The sequence below is a fragment of the Copadichromis virginalis genome, linkage group LG3 (assembly GCF_057382275.1).
Source record: "Copadichromis virginalis isolate Kocher_CV1m ecotype Utaka linkage group LG3, C_Virginalis_male_GT1.1, whole genome shotgun sequence".
NCBI lineage: Eukaryota > Metazoa > Chordata > Actinopteri > Cichliformes > Cichlidae > Copadichromis > Copadichromis virginalis.
The window spans coordinates 37,398,010-37,418,567 of record NC_140620.1 but is presented as its reverse complement, the minus strand read 5'-3'; the positions used below and the strand labels follow the sequence as shown (position 1 = coordinate 37,418,567).

The 20,558-nt window shown below is 41.7% G+C and overlaps 1 protein-coding gene across 1 annotated transcript in view; it reads left to right on the top strand.

The window, feature by feature from the left end:
• Positions 1-2,716: 2,716 nt before the first annotated feature.
• Positions 2,717-20,558, top strand: part of LOC146714536 (Fc receptor-like protein 5) — a 34,215-nt gene continuing 16,373 nt past the window's right edge. The window contains exons 1-12 of the mRNA XM_085450916.1: positions 2,717-2,753; positions 3,009-3,041; positions 8,138-8,414; positions 12,462-12,718; positions 12,909-13,181; positions 13,379-13,645; positions 14,129-14,410; positions 14,511-14,786; positions 14,990-15,289; positions 15,795-16,052; positions 16,304-16,551; positions 16,717-16,837. Coding sequence (XP_085307042.1) covers positions 2,717-2,753; positions 3,009-3,041; positions 8,138-8,414; positions 12,462-12,718; positions 12,909-13,181; positions 13,379-13,645; positions 14,129-14,410; positions 14,511-14,786; positions 14,990-15,289; positions 15,795-16,052; positions 16,304-16,551; positions 16,717-16,837 — 2,629 coding nt within the window. The remainder of the gene's footprint in view (positions 2,754-3,008; positions 3,042-8,137; positions 8,415-12,461; positions 12,719-12,908; positions 13,182-13,378; positions 13,646-14,128; positions 14,411-14,510; positions 14,787-14,989; positions 15,290-15,794; positions 16,053-16,303; positions 16,552-16,716; positions 16,838-20,558) is intronic.

The window sequence follows — 20,558 nt, the reverse complement described above, 5'->3', positions numbered from 1 at the left end:
TATTTCAGACCCAGCAACACGCTCAGACAGAAACTGGTTCACCCGAAAGACAAAACGCCAAAACACAAACTTAACAATGTGGTGTATGCTGTACAATGCAGCGAGGAATGCTCAGACCTCTACATTGGAGAGACCAAACAGCCACTTCACAAGCGCATGGCACAACACAGAAGAGCCACCTCCACAGGACAAGACTCAGCAGTCCATCTGCATCTTAAGGATAAAGGACACTCTTTCGAGGATGCCAATGTTCACATTTTGGACAGAGAGGACAGATGGTTTGAAAGAGGAGTGAAAGAAGCCATCTATGTCCACTGTGAGCGACCATCTTTGAACAGAGGCGGTGGTTTACGACACCAACTCTCTGCCATCTATAATCCAGTTTTGAGATCCCTTCCCAGACGCCTTAACGCCCACTCACATCCTGGGCCATCTGACCTCAGGAATTCGCATGATAAGGTGGGGCCAGGTTTCACAATGAACACACCCGAAACTCTGGCTGATTGGGACCCACGCCCAGTTTCCCACCTTGGCTCAGGCGATTAGAGGATCATCAGGGGGTCCTTTTGTCCCTCTGTGGGGGGTCACTCCCACTAGGTTTATATCTGGGACTCTCCACCATTTGACGTTAGAACTGAAGAAGCTTCTCGGATGAGAGGTGAAACGTCTTCAAGCAACTTAAAGAAGTCCAGACGCTTTTCTTTGCAAGCTCCTTTGACTACGATGACCTGGATGACTGAGAACCTTCACAGACAATTTGAAGAAAAGCTATCTGGAGCATGTACAAACAGATATTAATCTTTAATAGGGCTGTCAAAACTGAGAGCAAACAAAATGCCCTCCGCTAGCTTAGTTTAATTGATCACATGACAGCATCACTGTCATGGTCCTGGGTCGTTGACCCAGCGTTTTGTTTTGTGATTATTTCCCTCTGTCTAGTTATTCTGTGTCCTCCCCCCTTGTGTCCGGTTCGGGTTCTAGATTTCCTGTTTTGTTCTGAAAGTCTGTGTCTGTTGTCATTGTGTTCAGCTTGTGTCCTCCAGTCATCATGTGTATTCAGATCAGCTGTTCTTCCCTCCTGTGTGCGATTACCTGATTACCTTGTGTGTGTATATTTAGTGGGTGTCGGTCTGTGTTTGTGGTCGGCTCGTCTGCGTTCATCCATGTATCACTGCGTTAATCTACATTCATCTGCGTTCTATGGTGTTCCTGTCTCTGCGTCTCTCTGCCCCGCACCCCTTTGTATGGTCCCAGGTTTGTCACTTAGTTTCTCCCAGTTTAGGTTTCCGTTTGTAATTACTCGTGCTTCATTGCCTGTTTTTGCCACTACCACCCTGTAAATAAAACGTCACTCGTGTCATCAGTTTGCTGCATTTTGGGTCCTCCTTTTCCTCCACACCACACGGCTCCCTCCGCCAGCCGTGACAATCACATGACTAAAACGCGTCATCGTTTTAAAAAGTCTCAGTTTACGTCGACCGCACTGTGCCGCGAAAACCGCGTTTTTCAAATTTATCCATTTTGGAGAGTGTTTTCAATTTTTCTTGACCAAAAAGGCCGTCTCAGTGTGGACGGAAGGCCAAAAGTGAGAGAAAAAGTTCGTTTTGTGTTCCATCCCCATCCAGGAGAGCATCCTTGACGGCGTTTTCAGCCAAGGAAATCTGAGCTTTTTGAAAACGCTCTCCAAAGCGGATACATTTAAAAATATAGTTTTCGCGTCGCAGTGTGATAGCTTTTGTTCAAATTCTTTAATTCTCACTTGCTCTTGCAACTTTGTACTTTTGTGTTACTCGCAGCAGCAACAGCTCCACCTCATTATTAGGCCATTTAAAAAACTCTGTGCTTTTCCTCTGTGCTGGGCCTCAGTTTGCCGCGACGTTTCAAAGAGCTGGAAAGTAAATAAGTGGGAGACAGAAATGTCTTGCTTTTCACGCATGCGCAGTACTGGAACGTAAGTGTTTTTGGCCGTTTCAATGTAGATGAACAACTCAGTGAAAACACATGAAAACAATAGTGTGGACGCGGAGCGTTTTCAGACGAAAACACCGTTTTCAAATTTATCCAGGCTAGTGTGGACGTAGCCTTAGTGTGGGCATGGCCAAAGTGACTTTACTGTCTGCTCACACATTAGCTCTAGTGAGTATGTGGCAGCTATTACACCTCTTTATGTGTAAACGGGGAACAGGAAGTTCAGTCAAATAAAACTGTTTAACACAATAAAGCAATGCATGGTTGTTGCTGTGCTTTGTATAACTGCTCAGTCTGCATCATTCACTCAAGTTACTGTTGCTACAGGACTTAAAACCAAAGTTAAACATCAACTTTAAAAATAAATTATCTTTAATTAATGTAACAGTGCTGGAGTCATTGGGATGGCTGTAGCTGAGGAGGAAGAGCAGCTAGAATCTTCTAATTATCAGAAAGGTTGAGTTTCAGTTCCTTCAAGTCAGAACAACTTTGGGTTTAGTAACAGAACAGGTTTGAATAGAAAACAAAAATGGAACCACACAAGAAACAAGCTAATCTGTTCTGAATATACAGGAACTGCTGCAGTCAAAGATACAACTGCTGTTTGAGCTCAGTGTGAAAAGGAAGGAAGCAGAAAGAGTCAGAAGAAGAAGTTACACTCGTATCTACATAAATAACAACATCTCTTTCTTCTGCTTAATTTTTAGTACAAAGTAAAACAGTTAAAGCAGCAGAGCTAGATGTGAGGATGAGGCGCTCTTTGCTCTGCGTGCTGGAGTTATTCTGTAAGTACATCACTGACTTTCTCTGTTTGCATGTTACTGATTAAAGAAACTATTTAAATATCATGAGGAGGTGAAACAGTTTGTCTAAGAATGTGATTGGTGCTGACTTGGCTCATTTTAACATTGTGTGGGATACACTGCTGTTTTACATTTAAAGTTTATAGTTTATGAGCTCAGAAACTGATTTGAGGATGAACATCAACTGAAAATGCACATTTTTCAAAGAGTTGGATGATGTTTCAATCTTGATTTTAGGGCTCAGCACACTCTTCTATGGAAATTCTGAAGGTAAGATTTTTTTTTCTTTTCTTCCTGTTTATAAAATCTGAACAGTATCGATCTGTATCTGTCATGATCCTGGATTTTGGACCAAGCATTTCAGTTTTGGACTCTCAGCATCTGTTTGATATTCTCTGTTTCACTTGGTTTGTTGTAGTTTTTCAGTTTTTAGTTTTTCTAATATTAAACTTTTTCTTAGATTATGTTTTCATTCATATTCTGTGTGTATAGTTATCTTTTCAGTTATTCTTCAAGCTTGTTTCCCATCCTCCTGTGTTCCCTGAGTCTAGTCTGTGTTTCTGTTAGATCTCCTGTGCTTAGTCAGACTTGTCTTCATGTTTGTTTACCTTTTGTCTGGGTCAAGTTTGTGTCTTAGTCTCTGCTTCAGTGTTTATGCTTCCTGTTTTATTTTGACAGTCCCTTGTCCCGTGTCTTGTTTTCAGGTGTTTCTTCCCTCTGTCTTGTCTCCCTGATTTAGTTCCCTGATTACTACATGTTAGAGCCAATCTAAAGAAAATATTAGTTTAGTTTAGTTTAGTTCCACTGAACTAACTGTGGTTAGAAATGGCTGTTATTCTAAAACAATTCATGATTTATTTATTTTTTGTAAAACTCATTGAGTAAAAGCTTAAAGTCTGCACTTCAGTCACATTAATTATTTGATTTACAATTGACTGTGGTGGTGAACAGATGCAGAACTACAAATCTAGTAAAACATAATGGCCTTTTTAAAATTCTCACTAAACCTGCAGTGACAATAGTTCTCTTGTTTTGGGGGGATTTTTTTTTTTTTTTTTTTTGTATTTCTAACTTACAGTACATGACAAGCCCGTACTAACAGCAGACAGTACAACTATACCAGCAGGGGGCAGTGTGACACTGACCTGTGATGTGAAGGAATCTGCTGACTTAAAATATGAGTGGTTCAGACAAACGTCATCTGAAGAAAAGTCCATAATAACTGGTGAATCGGGCAGAACGATCTCTGTGTCTGAAGGAGGCACGTACACCTGCAGGGCTGAAGGGGAAATTATCATCATTACAGAAAGTGACTCAGTTACAATTCAGAAAACTGGTGAGTTTAAACATTTCACTTGAACTAAAAAAAAATTCTGTTATTATTATTATTATTGTTTTTGTTGTATTTGAGGCATTTTTAAAGACAAATCAGCAGTTATTCACATAATTATGATAAAACCTGCTGCTGGAAACAACTTTTTGTATTATCTTTTTTTTGTTCCCTGTTTTGTTGTTGTTTCTTTTTTTAACAATATTTGTTGAACAGTCTTGGCTGCTGTGAAACTGCAGCCCATGTGAGTTTATCTACAATTCAAACTGAAGTTTCCTGTTTTCATTTATACGTCTGTTTAAACAGGACATCAAGAAAACAATTATCTTCCCACCAACAGTTAAAACCCTCTAAAACCTCTAACAATGATCCAGCTGTTTCCAGGCAGCTTACTATTTTATATTTGGTGTTTTTGGCCAATTGTTTGTTGTTGTTGTTTATTAAAATATTTGTAAAATCAGTAACCTGAAAGTTGCAAGACCCTTTACCCTTTGTTTTATTAAAGCTATCAAACCACATTTCACAGTGAGCAGGTGGCGCAAAGAAAAAAGATCATTCAGGTTCATATTTTTATGAAAGAAATTGTTTTGTTTTTCAGTTTGGTTTTGACTGTGGAAAATACATTTGTTGACATCTTTTACAACACTGAGACTTTGTATTTTGAGAGTTTAACAGAGTTGTTATGAAACGGCAGATAAATGAGCACGCAATGAAAAAGATCATTCATGTAAACTAAGGTTGGGCGAGTATTTATCGACCATCGACGACAGGCTGAGGCTGACACTGGTCGTTTTTACAAGAGCGATTTATTTATCTCCCCATGAGTAAGTTTGCTAATAATGTTGGTTAAAGCTAAGAGAAGCAGTCAACAGGAGAAAAAAATAACAGGGCTGTTTTAACAGCATCTTCTTCCAGCTGTAAGCAAATACACTCACGTCAGTGTGCCCAAATGCAGCAGCCACTTTGTATTTTTTTGCCAACTAGTTCCTCCATGTTTAGACTTCTTCTGTGTCCTAAATGCACAAATCAGTCCGTGCATGATTAGTTGCTCGGCCCATCAAAAAGTCACCTGTGTGTATTTATCGCCTATTGTTACTTACTGGACTGATGAATGTTGGTTGGAAAAATATATGGCTGAAAAAGCCATTAAATAAATTTCCCATTTTTTCTTCATTCTCATCAAACATGCATTGACATTAATTTTCTTGGTTTATCGTATGTCCGACTTGCAGTACATGACAAGCCCGTACTAACAGCAGACAGCACAACCATACCAGCAGGGGGCAGTGTGACACTGACCTGTGATGTGAAGGAATCTGCTGACTTAAAATATGAGTGGTTCAGACAAACGTCATCTGAAGAAAAGTCCATAATAACTGGTGAATCGGGCAGAACGATCTCTGTGTCTGAAGGAGGCACGTACACCTGCAGGGCTGAAGGGAAAATTATCATCATTACAGAAAGTGACTCAGTCACAATTAAGAAAACTGGTGAGTTTAAACATTTCACTTGAACTCAAACATTTTTTCTGTTATTTTTATTATTGTTTGTGTTGTTGTTGTTGTTGTTTATTAAAATTTTTGTAAAATCAGTAACCTGATAATCAAACTTATGGGAGAGGAGACCCCTTGAACATCAATAAGCGTGATGAGAACTATTGATAACAAAACAAAGAATCTTTGGAAAAAAATTATCTGAGGAGAATAAATTTATTTTAGTCTGACCCCAGTCCCATCCGCTAACGTGGGGGAGGCGGGGTTTATGACGTATATACTGCAGCCAGACACCAGGGGGCGATAGAGACGTTTTTGCTTAATTTTTGGGGAGCTGTCATGTCGTCCATCTTTTATACAGTCATTGGGTGGGACATGACAACACCGCCACCTGCAGGAAGATTTTCTCTCTGTATGGTACCTTGTGTTCTGATACCTGACAACTTTCTTCTTGAGAACTGAGACCTGACAATTTTTTGTCTGATACCTGGCACCTTTTTTCTTGAGACCTGACAATGTCCTAAAATGTACACCGTAGAGCAGGTGGCGCAAAGAAAAAAGATCATTCATGTAAACTAAGTGTCACGGTTCTGGGTCCGTTGGACCCAGTATTTTGAGTTTATCATGTTTGGTAATTTTTGCATTATGGATTGTTTTCTGATGTTCTGGTGCTTTGTTTATTATTATCATTATGGATCTGTTTCTGTTATTCTTGGTGAGGGATCAGTTCTTAGGTTTTGGGTTCTCATGTGTATTGCAGTTTCTGTTCAGTGTCTAGTCTGTCTCTCAGTGTCATGTCTGCATCTGGTTTAGTACTTCTTGTTTCCTGTCTTATTGTGAAAGTCTTTGTCTTATGTTAGTGTGTGCAGCTTAGCTCCCCCGTCTCGTTAGCCCTGATCTCCCCCAGCTGTGTCTCCCTTCTGTAGCCTATTCCCTCATTACTACCCTGTGTATTTAAGCCCTGTGTTTTCCCATATGCAGTGTTGCGTCGTACCCTCAGATTATGCCTGTGTGTTCCTGTTCTCCGGTTTCAGTGGTCACTTCATGTTTTGTTTTCGTACCAGCAATAAAGCTGAGGTTTTTGGGTTTCACGTTAGTGTCTGAGTTCTGCGTTTGGATCCTCCTCTCCGCCTGCCCGCACACAGAGCCCTGACACTAAGGTTGGGCGAGTATTTATCGACCATCGACGACAGGCTCAGGCTGACACTGGTCGTTTTTACAAGAACGATTTATTTATCTCCCCATGAGTAAGTTTGCTAATAATGTTGGTTAAAGCTAAGAGAAGCAGTCAACAGGAGAAAAAAATAACAGGGCTGTTTTAACAGCATTTTCTTCCAGCTGCAAGCAAATGCACTCTCGTCAGAGTGCCCAAATGCAGCAGCCACTTTGTATTTTTTTGCCAACTAGTTCCTCCATGTTTAGACTTCTTCTGTGTTCTAAATGCACAAATCAGTCCGTGCATGATTAGTTGCTCGGCCCATCAAAAAGTCACCTGTGTGTATTTATCGCCTATTGTTACTTACTGGACTGATGAATGTTGGTTGGAAAAATATATGGCTGAAAAAGCCATTAAATAAATTTCCCCTTTTTTCTTCATTCTCATCAAACATGCATTGACGTTAATTTTCTTGGTTTGTCATATGTCCGACTTACAGTACATGACAAGGCCGTACTAACAGCAGACAGTACGACTATACCAGCAGGGGGCAGTGTGACACTGACCTGTGATGTGAAGGAATCTGCTGACTTAAAATATGAGTGGTTCAGACAAACGTCATCTGAAGAAAAGTCCATAATAACTGGTGAATCAGGCAGAACGATCTCTGTGTCTGAAGGAGGCACGTACACCTGCAGGGCTGAAGGGAAAATTATCATCATTACAGAAAGTGACTCAGTCACAATTAAGAAAACTGGTGAGTTTAAACATTTCACTTGAACTCAAAAAAAATTCTGTTATTATTATTATTGTTTTTGTTGTATTTGAGGTATTTTTAAAGACAAATCAGCATTTATTCACATAATTATGATAAAACCTGCTGCTGAAAACAACTTTTTGTATTTTTTTTTTTAACAATATTTGTTTGTTGAACAGTTCTGGCTGCTGTGAAACTGCATCCCAGCTGGTCTCAGATATTCACTGGTGAGACAATCACTCTCAGATGTGAGATTCAGGGAGGTGAAGGAAAGGTGTGGAAATATGAATGGACAGCACCCAACACAAACAGCCCTCCAACATCCAGTGAATACAGGACCAGCAGAGTTTCAGTGTCCCACAGTGGAGACTACAGATGTCGGGGTAGCAGTGACTATCTCTTAACAGGATGGAGTGATGCCTTCAGACTGACAGTTTCATGTGAGTTGGACCATGATTCATGCTGACATTTAATGTTTTCATCTGTCTACTACTCATTGGTGTTCATTCAAAACCGAACTGGTATTTGAAGTTTAAATATTTATTCTGTTGTTAATTAATTAATTTTCTTATTGTTATTTTCCCTGAACTAAATGATAACATGATGTATGTTTTCCTGTATCTTCAACAGTAAGTAAACCCAGAGCCACACTGACAGCACAAAGTTCAGTCATACCAGCAGGGGGCAGTGTGAGACTGAGCTGCTCTGTGGAGGGCTCTGCTGGCTGGAAGTTTGACTGGTTCAGACGTGATTCAGTCTCTTCTAAAGCTCAGCTCATGAGAGGAAATGAAGGAAAAACAGTTATTCATGTCTCACAAGGAGGTCTGTACCACTGCAGAGGAGGGAGAGGAGATCCAGTTTACTACACAGAGGACAGCAGTGACGTCACAGTTAGAAAAACTCGTGAGTTTAGGCACCCCATTTAGAGTAAAAAATGAAGTCTAAAGTTTAAAACCCAGACTCATTATGAGATAGTTCCGTCTTATTATCATGATTGCAGATTTTTAATGCAAAATAATTATTTTTAAAATAAAATACTTAAAAATCTCTGTTACTGAAAACAAATCAAGAGTAATCAGCGATGATAATAATGTTATTGATCTGAACAGGAAATTTTATATAACTCTCAAGGCTGCAACAGCAGTGGTGTGGAAGGTGAGAGAAAGGACCGAAGAGCAGGCACTGACTAATGACTAATTGGGAGAGAGCTGTATTTACAGTCGTGAGATACAAACAGAAGCAGTGCAGGGACAAAAGAAATGCCTAAACTGGGAAAACTAAAAATCATACAAAATGGCCTGCATGTACTCAGTCCCTAAGGACCCCAAAGCGCTTTACACGACATTCAGTCATGCACCCATTCACACACAGGTGACGGCAAGCTACATTGTAGCCACAGCTGCCCTGGGGCGCACTGACAGAGGCGAGGCTGCCGGACACTGGCGCCACCGGGCCCTCTGACCACCACCAGTAGGCAAACATGGGGTTAATATCTTGATATTTGGCATGCAGCCAGCCTGGGATCGAACCACCGACCTTCTGGTTAGTGACTGCCATCTGAGCTACAGCCACCCCATACAAAGAAACAAAAAACCTGGGACATAAACCCAGTACATGACACATAAAGACCTGAGATATGGAACAGGGAGCCTGGAATGCAGAAAGACAGGTGGGATAACAGGCACACAAACCAGCAAGAAACAGAGGAAAACACTGATCTTAAATACACAGGCACTAATGAGGGAGTGAGAAACAGGAAGGAAGCACAGCTGGGAATAATTAGAGATAATGAGGCAAGAGGAAAGCAAAACTAGACACACTGCACACAGGACGGGCTATCAAAAAAACCCAAAAACATGTAGCATGACATTCATAAAGATGCAGAATAGACACTGAGACATGAAACACAGGGAAGACGTAGAGACAGAGAAACAAGACAAGCATTTAACACATGGAGACAAAAGGAAAACAAGGATACAGAACAAAACCTTCACTAGAGACATGACAGCAAGAACACAGCGAACGGCAAAGAACAGAACAGGAAACCAGAAACTATAAATACGAAAAATCCCAGAAAACAATAATTCAAAGAATATATCCATCCATCTCCATCCGCTTTATCCGAGGCCGGGTCACGGGGGCAGCAGCCTAAGCAAAGAGGCCCAGACCTCCCTCTCCCCAGCCACCTCCTCCAGCTTATCCGGGGGAATACCAAGGCGTTCCCAGGCCAGCCGAGAGATATAATCTCTCCAGCGTGTCCTGGGTCTGCCCCGGGGCCTCCTCCCGGTGGGACATGCCTGGAACACCTCACCCAGGAGGTGCCCAGGGGGCATCCTTGTCAGATGCCCGAACCACCCCAGCTGGCTCCTTTCGATGTGGAGCAGCAGCGGCTCTACTCTGAGCCCCTCCCGGATGGCCGAACTTCTCACCCTATCTCTAAGGGAGAGGCCAGCCACCCTTCGGAGGAAGCTCATTTCCGCCGCTTGTATCCGCGATCTCGTTCTTTCAGTCACTACCCACAGCTCGTGGCCATAGGTGAGGGTAGGGACGTAGATCGACCGGTAAATTGAGAGCTTCGCTTTTACACTCAGCTCCCTCTTCACCACGATGGACCGGTGCAGCGTCCGCATTACTGCAGCTGCAGCCCCAATCCGTCTGTCGATCTCCGGCTCCCTTCTCCCATCACTCGCGAACAAGACCCCGAGATACTTGAACTCCTCCACTTGGGGCAGGAACTCATCCCCGACCCGGAGTGGGGACTCCACCCTTTTCCGGCTGAGAACCATGGCCTCAGATTTGGAGGTGCTGATCCTCATTCCCGCTGCTTCACACTCGGCTGCGAACCGTTCCAGTGCGAGCTGGAGGCCCTCACCCGATGAAGCCAACAGAACCACATCATCCGCAAAAAGCAGAGATGAGATTCTGAGGCCACCAAAGCGAAAGCCCTCCGCCACTTGGCTGCGCCTAGAAATCCTGTCCATAAAAATTATGAACAGAACCGGAGACAAAGGGCAGCCCTGGCGGAGCCCATCACCCACCGGGAACGAGTCCGACTTATTGCCGGCAATGTGAACCAAGCTCTTGCAACGGTTGTATAGGGATCGAATGGCCCGTAGCAATGGGCCAGACACCCCATACTCCCGCAACACCTCCCACAGGACACCCCGAGGGACACGGTCGAATGCCTTCTCCAAGTCCACAAAACACATGTAGACTGGTTGGGCAAACTCCCATGCACCCTCAAGTATCCTGGAGAGGATAAAGAGCTGGTCCAGTGTTCCGCGACCAGGACGAAAACCGCATTGTTCCTCCTGTATCCGAGGTTCGACTAACGGACGAACTCTCCTTTCCAGCACCCTGGCATAGACTTTCCCAGGGAGGCTGAGGCTGAATATAACGTAAACCAAAAAACAAACAGTGGGTCACCAGAGCCAGGGCTGTGACAACAGCACATTTATTTCAGGTTGCCAAATCTGCTTTCTTTAAGATTTAAAATTTAATATAGTTTAAACTTTGACGTTGACATGTTTTCATAGAAGTCATTTTGCTTTGACATTTCCAATCAGCTCACAGAGAAACCGACACACACACAGTCAACTACAGCTTATCAAAATGTCAAAGTACTCGAGCACTACGGCTGCAACTATTCATCGAGTAATTCTCATAAAACGATTATAAAAAAGCTTTCAGTTTTTTGCTTTGATGCTTCGTTTAACAAACAGCTCTGTAGAGTTCAGTCGTCACCATGTGAACTCGAGTGTTTCACCCACATTTGCATCTATAAATAGACCTGCAATAGAAACATATTAAGAAGCACGCCTGTTGATAAAAAGTATGACAACACTGAACGCATGCAGACCCAGTTTTCCAACAAAAACACTCATAAAAAACAGCAGCAGTGATGATGATGCTGACACAGTTTAACATGCAGTCAGTCTGCACACATGTAGCAAAGAGGTGGAGCTGTTCCAGAGACGGTGAGCTCAAGCTGAGTGAAAGAAAATGTGTTTCTAGTGTGTAAAACAGGAGCGCTGTTCCTGTCTTCACCATTAAAACCTTTCCTGGGAAAAAGCTCAGAAGTCCTTCATCACCTGATCAATGAACTCTGACTTGAGGAAAAGTGAACTTTTTAGCTGCTCCATCCACGGCTGTTTATTTTGCACAGTGTTACGAGTTCAAAAATTGGGGATGGATACAAGAGGAAAAACCACAATAACAACACTGGTCCGGCCGGGTTAAGTCAAACGATGATTTTAATGATCACACACGTGGGAGATGGACACTGTATGCAGACAGCCTCAGATCTCATCACAAAAAACATAGTTTTGTGAAATCTGGGTATTAGAACGCCCCTTCATGCGTAATGACAGGTGTAATACAATCAATGTTGACAGTTTTATTTAACACAGAAAATAACATTGTCTCCTTCCCGAGGGCAGATGAACTGTTAACTTGCCTGGTGTCATGTTTAAATCAGGCAGCTCACAGAAGGCTCACAGCAGCTCTCCAACATTTTATACCAGTGATAACTGCAACAAGAAGGGAGGAGTCTAAAGGGGGGCGTGGGCTGTACCATGACCATATTTATACCAAGGCTTTCATTACATTATTTTTCCAATTTAAAATAAAGTAATACAAAATATTAATACAAATGCTTTAATATTTACAATTATAAATATAAAGGTTTTTTGCAGTAAAACTCAGACACTGACCTGGGGCTGTTAGGTTGGACACTGCATTATTATTAACATCTGCATCATCAGAACCTCGTTTACATCAATGCAAGAATTTGCCTGAAAGAACAGAGTAAACCTCATTACACTGACTTTTTATCATTGCAGCCAACACGTAGTCTGCACACTGAAATTAATTCTAACACTAATCATTCAAATAATTATGATAATAAGCTGCTGCTGGAAACAGTGATGTCTTTGTTTTTCTCAGTTCGTAACAGGATCACAGTGAAACTGCAGCACAGCTGGTCTCAGATATTCACTGGTGAGACAATCACTCTCAGATGTGAGATTCAGGGAGGTGAAGGAAAGGTGTGGAAATATGAATGGACAGCACCCAACACAAACAGCCCTCCAACATCCAGTGAATACAGGATCAGCAGAGTTTCAGTGTCCCACAGTGGAGACTACAGATGTCGGGGTAGCAGTGACTATCTCTTAACAGGATGGAGTGATGCCTTCAGACTGACAGTTTCATGTGAGTTGGACCATGATTCATGCTGACATTTCATGTTTTCATCTGTCTACTACTCATTGGTGTTCATTCAAAACCGAACTGGTATTTGAAGTTTAAATATTTATTCTGTTGTTAATTAATTAATTTTCTTATTGTTATTTTCCCTGAACTAAATGATAACATGATGTATGTTTTCCTGTTTCTTCAACAGCAAGTAAACCCAGAGCCACACTGACAGCACAAAGTTCAGTCATACCAGCAGGGGGCAGTGTGACACTGAGCTGCTCTGTGGAGGGCTCTGCTGGCTGGAAGTTTGACTGGTTCAGACGTGATTCAGTCTCTTCTAAAGCTCAGCTCATGAGAGAAAATGAAGAAAACAGAGTTATTAGTGTCTCACAAGGAGGTCTGTACCACTGCAGAGGAGGGAGAGGAGATCCAGTTTACTACACAGAGGACAGCAGTGACGTCACAGTTACAGAAACTCGTGAGATAAATAATTTTATTTCTGCCAAACTGAGAGATGTCATTTTGTGTTCTGTGCTAACAATTTCATTCAACAACTGTGAGTTTAATAACCCTGAAATGAGAGACACCTCCTGACAAATATAAGAATTTATTCCATCTAATTTTTTTATCTTCATGTTTCTATTTGTGTCTAACTGGATATTTTCCTGTGAACAGTTCCCAGTAAGCCCACTGTGACCCTGCAGCCATCCTGGACTCAGATATACAGCGGTGAGACAGTCACTGTCAGATGTGAGATTCAGGGAGGTGAAGGAGCTCAGTGGACGTATGAATGGAGAGCAGCCAAGTTAAACACACCTCCAACATCCAATGAATACAGAATCATCAGAGCTACTGAGTCTGACAGTGGAGGATACAGCTGCCGGGGCAGGAGGGACTATTTCTTCTCAGAGTGGAGTGATATCATCACACTGACTGTATCATGTAAGATCTTTCATCCAGAGTATCTAAATAAGGAAAAAGCACTTCTTCTTTCTTACAGCTTTATAACTGTCTTTCATGTTGGTCAGTAAAATGTTTAGTTTTTATTCCAACAACAAAAACCTGAACAGCAGCTTTTTATTCACAGTGAAGAGAACAAAACATATGAGAGTAACTTCTCTGCTGTGCAGCTCTAATACATGAAAGATGAAATGCAGAACAAATGCTGGATCTGTCTCAGCTGCTCCACCACATCCACTAAGAAACATTAAATCCACTGAGTGTTCCTCATGTGTGTTTTTAACTTAGAAATGCAGCAAATTAAATATGAAAGATTAGTGTTGTGTTTGTGTGACAGTTGTACAGTTTGTTGTAGCTTCACCATTAAAGTTATGTGATATTTATTATTTCCATATTTCCACCAAGTTATTTCAACTGGTTTGATTCAGTCATTGACTTTTGTTCTTTTTCTAAACTGAACTGCAGATAAACCAAAGGCCAAACTGAGAGCTGATAACACAGCTGTTCCAGTAGGGGGCAGTGTGACCCTGACCTGCTCTGTGAACCCATCATCATCATCATCTGGATGGAAATACTACTGGTACAGAGATGAGAAATCCTCTGAAGCCCTGACCACACAAGATGCAGTTTTCCACTCAAATGGACAAATCAGTGTCTCACAGGAAGGACTCTACAGGTGCAGAGGAGGAAGAGGAAACCCAGTTTACTACACAGAGGACAGCCAGTCAGTCAGGATTAGGAAAACTGGTGAGTTCAAAGTTAATGAACCCCAAATCACTACCTGATGAAAAGTATCTGATGGAAATTGACCCCTTTTGTCATTCATTTGTTCATTTCCTGAATACAGTCCCAATCAGACCTGTTGTGACTCTGTATCCAAACTGGTCTGAGATATACAGAGGAGAGACGATCACTGTCAGATGTGAGATCCATGGAGGAGACACTGAGTGGGATTATGAGTGGGAAACAAACAGCATGATAAAAGCTCCAAATCAAAATGAATACAGGATTAGATCTGCTTCATCATCCAACAGTGGAAACTATCGCTGTAAGGGCAGAATGAAAAGTTCACAGCATGAAACAACAAAGTGGAGTCATTCAGTCACACTGAAAGTTTCTGACAGTAAGTAGAGTCATAGTTCATTTAACCTGGAAATAGAAACAGTTTGTAAAAATGTGTTTTTTATTAGTACATGTTGAGATATTTGACATGTTTAGATAGTCTCACTCTTAAAGTTCATCATAAATATTTGTGAGTCAACATTTTAGTGACATTGAATTCAGAGTTAAGAGACGAAAGATTGAGAGAAAATCTTTGTTGAACAGATGAACCCCGTCCTGTCCTCACTGTGTCTCCATCATGGCTGAGTCCTGGAGCCTCAGTAACTCTGAACTGTGAGGTTGAACATCCGTCTGCAGGATGGAGCTTCTACTGGTATAAAGCTGTTCCTGATCTATCAGAGAAATCCTCCAGTTATGAGCTGCTACCTGATGGCAGTGGGACTGCACAGGACTCCTACATCATTCATGGACAGACACACACAGCAGGATATGTGTGCAGAGCTGGAAGAGGAGACCCAGAGTATCACACTGATCACAGTCAACCAAAGTTTGTCTGGTCTGCAGGTCAGCTTGTTTCTATTGTAACCAGTGCAGCTGTTGTTTACCTCCAAAGGAGAATTGAATCTTTTCATTTCTGATTGTGATTAAAGTCTTTATTTAAAACTTGTTTAATGTTTAGCTCAGTGAAATAAGTAGGCGACCCTATATGCCGTATGGCTAGGCAGCAGTCCGACCTGTGTCCCTTTGCTTCTTGTCTTCCCATTTCACTCTCCCTGCTTTCCTGTCTCTCTACACTGTCACTATCAAAAAAAAGTAAGAAGCTTTGTGTTTATTAATTGAAATTATTTTCACTTAGATAAAAGTGCATGTACAGATAAAACAGCCAAAAATACGAAATTTTAAAAAGAAAAGATAAAGAAAGAATGCTAACTAGTTAACGGCTCTGACAAATATGAGGAAAACCCTGACAGATAAGGAGATAGGTAATCGTTGCCATTAAAAAAAAAAAAAAAAAAAAAAAAATCCTAACATCTGTGAGCTTTGTCTCTTAACTGCATGTCGTTTCCAGATGTTCATTCAGCAGCGTCTCTCACAGTGAGTCCTGACAGAGTGCAACACTTCACCTCTGACTCCGTCTCACTGACCTGTGAGGGAAACTTCACTGAGTGGAGAGTGAGGAAGTTCTCTGAGGACGGCCGACTCTCTGACTGTAGGAGAATGACTGGATCCACATGTAACATCAACACATCAAAGTCAGATACTGCAGTGTACTGGTGTGAGTCTGGATCAGGAGAGTTCAGCAGTGCAGTCAACATCACTGTACAGAGTATGTTATTATACATTTACTTCTTGGATGTTAATGATTTAGACGTCACATGAACTTTTGTCCCACCTTTGCTGTATGTGAAGTCATTTCATGTGGGAAAAATAAAACACATAAAGCAGTTTTTAAATACACAAGATCAGATCTTCATGATGAACATTTGTACAATCTGTTCTTATTATTGTTTGTCAGCTTTTTCTAAAAGTGTGCAGCAGCTGATGTGACTGAAACAATTGTGTGTGATTGTGTCACAGATGATGGTAATGGTCCTATCCTGGTGAGTCCTGTTCATCCTGTGACTGAGGGAGCTTCTGTTAGTCTGAGCTGCAGTTTGAGAACACAAAAAATACTTTCCAATGTGTTTTTCTATCACAATGACAAACTTCTTCAAAATGATCCCCGAGGGGAGCTGAAGATCTCTGCAGTGTCAAAGTCTGATGAAGGTTTCTACAAGTGTCAGTACTCAGGAAGAGAGTCAGCACAGAGCTGGATGTCAGTTAAAGGTGAGCAGGATCAAAACATGTGATGGATTTTTATAAACACGTCTGATGACTGAGAATGAACATTAGATTGTCTGATTTAATTCTTAAAGTCACTTGGTTCTATTTTATAAATGTATTTATTCATAACATTATAATTTATTAATTAATTTCTGTTTTTTTTTTACGTGACTGTGTCAGGAGCTGACAGCTCTTCATCTCCTGTGTGGTTGATGGTTGGACTGGTTTGTGGAGTCTCTCTCATTATTATTCTCCTGCTCTTGTTGTATCGCTGCAGACAGTCCAAGTGTAAGAGCCTCTTTTCTGTTTTTATTATTATAATTATTATTATTATTAGTAGTAGTAGTAGTAGTAGTCATAGTATTAGTAGTAGTAGTATTGATATTGACATTTCATTGAGTATTTGTCACAGTTAGTAAACTAAAACACAACTTTATCACAGAACTTAGATATTTATCCAAACAAAACAAAAACAAAAACTAAGAAACCAAATTTCTACAAATCTTATTAAAACAAACTATGATGAAGGATGTGATAGTAAAGGAAGATTGAGGCAGTCTATAAAACATAGGATAATGAGATGATGGGAAACAGGTGGGAACACAGTGATAACTAATGCTTCTTTTCCATTAGTACCTACTCGGATCAACTCACAACTATTCGAATCGTATTGATTGGTTTTCTATTACAATCAAGTATAGGGATGGGTATCATTTAGGTTTTATCCGATACCGGTGCCAAATCGGTACTTTTGAAACTGTGCCGGTGCTCAAACCGGTGCTTAAAGAATGGAGAACACAAAATTGGTCCAAAAACCTCTCATGTTCAGCTGTTTTTTGTAAAAAGAAAACAATGTTAGCCTTTTCTGCAGCTATGGGGCATATATGGTATCACTCTTGGCTGGAAGCAGTGCTTAAACAATGGAAAAAACACAAACTTTGTCCTAAACCTCTCATGTTTAACTGTTTTCCACTTTTTCTTTGGTCATTTTAGCCTTTTTGGCCAGGGTGAAGGGAGCATCTGCCATCAAACAAGAAGACAGCTGCATATAGCTATGATGATGTTTGCTAGTTCACCTTACATGCATTAATGTAATAACGTGGTTAGCCTACTCAACGTAAATTACACACGAACAACATTAAGCTACTCACGCAGAGAAGAATGGCTGCTGCTGCATCATCATCCTCATCATTTCTGCTACACTGGCAGGGCTACAGGCCAGGACTCTCCTCTTCGTGTTTTTGGGGGATGTTGCATAACAGGCAACCCACCCGCAGTAGGTGTGCCCGGTGTAAGGTCTTGCAGCAAGCTATCAAATACGGCGCATTTCTGGGCTTTTAAAAAAAACGCTATGCATCGCCAGGTGTTTCATCGGATTTGAGGTGTTACCTCCTTTGACAGTATCACAGTATCACCTTAAAGCACTTGTTGCAGGCTGCTGAGTTTGCATATTTTGCTGTGAAGTACAGCCAGACTTTTGACCGCTTCGCCTTGAACATTTTTAATCTGTAGCTCTGCTCTAAAAGAACGTACGTACCTGGGCCCGCCTACTATCCTTGGAAAGGTAAAATGATTGGCTAGATGTGTATCACAGCTCAGGAAAAAAAAAAAGCACCGAAATAAAGCACCGAAATGTGCGCTGCTTTTCGGTCTGGTTACTACCATTTATGTCAGAACAGGTGCCATCAATGCACCGGACACCGGTACCCATCCCTAATCAAGTACCACCTAATGTGTGTGGTCGTCCTAATAGCAACGTGGCTGAGCATCCTATGACGTAATTAGTATGCGTCACACACACTACAATGAAGGTGGACGTTGAGGCGATGATAAACCTGCTGCTCAGTCTGCGAATTTTCATCAGACTCTGGGACCATGATGTTGCTTTTGCAGCTGTTTTCCTCATTGTTGGGTTTCAAAAATGGCTCTTTTTATTTTCATCAACGTAATACTCTCATACAGTGGGGCAAAAAAGTATTTAGTCAGCCACCAATTGTGCAAGTTCCCCCACTTAAAATGATGACAGAGGTCAGTAATTTGCACCAGAGGTACACTTCAACTGTGAGAGACAGAATGTGAAAAAAAAAATCCATGAATCCACATGGTAGGATTTGTAAAGAATTTATTCGTAAATCAGGGTGGAAAATAAGTATTTGGTCAATAACAAAAATACAACTCAATACTTTGTAACATAACCTTTGTTGGCAATAACAGAGGTCAAACGTTTACTATAGGTCTTTACCAGGTTTGCACACACAGTAGCTGGTATTTTGGCCCATTCCTCCATGCAGATCTTCTCGAGAGCAGTGATGTTTTGGGGCTGTCGCCGAGCAACACGGACTTTCAACTCCCGCCACAGATTTTCTATGGGGTTGAGGTCTGGAGACTGGCTTGGCCACTCCAGGACTTTCAAATGCTTCTTACGGAGCCACTCCTTTGTTGCCCGGGCGGTGTGTTTTGGATCATTGTCATGTTGGAAGACCCAGCCTCGTTTCATCTTCAAAGTTCTCACTGATGGAAGGAGGTTTTGGCTCAAAATCTCACGATACATGGCCCCATTCATTCTGTCCTTAACACGGATCAGTCGTCCTGTCCCCTTGGCAGAAAAACAGCCCCATAGCATGATGTTTCCACCCCCATGCTTCACAGTAGGTATGGTGTTCTTGGGATGCAACTCAGTATTCTTCTTCCTCCAAACACGACGAGTTGAGTTTATACCAAAAAGTTCTACTTTGGTTTCATCTGACCACATGACATTCTCCCAATCCTCTGCTGTATCATCCATGTGCTCTCTGGCAAACTTCAGATGGGCCTGGACAAGCACTGGCTTCAGCAGCGGAACACGTCTGGCACTGCGGGATTTGATTCCCTGCCGTTGTAGTGTGTTACTGATGGTGACCTTTGTTACTTTGGTCCCAGCTCTCTGCAGGTCATTCACCAGGTCCCCCCGTGTGGTTCTGGGATCTTTGCTCACCGTTCTCATGATCATTTTGACCCCACGGGATGAGATCTTGCATGGAGCCCCAGATCGAGGGAGATTATCAGTGGTCTTGTATGTCTTCCATTTTCTGATGATTGCTCCCACAGTTGATTTTTTCACACAGAGCTGCTTGCCTATTGTAGATTCACTCTTCCCAGTCTGGTGCAGGTCTACAATACTTTTCCTGGTGTCCTTCGAAAGCTCTTTGGTCTTGGCCATGGCGGAGTTTGGAGTCTGACTGTTTGAGGCTGTGGACAGGTGTCTTTTATACAGATGATGAGTTCAAACAGGTGCCATTCATACAGGTAACGCGTGGGGGACAGAAAAGCTTCTTACAGAAGACGTTACAGGTCTGTGAGAGCCAGAGATTTTCCTTGTTTGAGGTGACCAAATACTTATTTTCCACCCTGATTTACGAATAAATTCTTTACAAATCCTACCATGTGAATTCATGGAATTTTTTTTTCACATTCTGTCTCTCACAGTTGAAGTGTACCTCTGGTGCAAATTACTGACCTCTGTCATCATTTTAGGTGGGGGAACTTGCACAATCGGTGGCTGACTAAATACTTTTTTGCCCCACTGTAAGTCATCAAGTGATGCCACTGACCAGCCAATCAGTGGGATGCAGGCTGATGACGTCATATTTTGGGATCGCCTCGGATTGCTTGGAACTCCGGCTGAGTAAATACTGAAAAAGTATCTGGTAACAGGAACTATGACCTGATGGAAAACCCTGAAAACCATGGTGACCTGAACCAAGTAGTTACTAATGGAAAAGAGGTTAACAGAATGACTATGGGGGATGTAAAACTAGACACACGATACAGACGAAAACAGAGACCAAAATAAAACAGGAAATGACTGACACTGAGACCTCGAGTAAGACACACGAGCTTGACGCAGACAGTAGACAAAACATGAAAACCAAAGAGAAAGAACAGAGTGAGAACACAAGGGGATAAACAACCTCTCATTAACCAAATAGACAGATAACTGTAATGTAAACATAACATCATACGAGAAAAC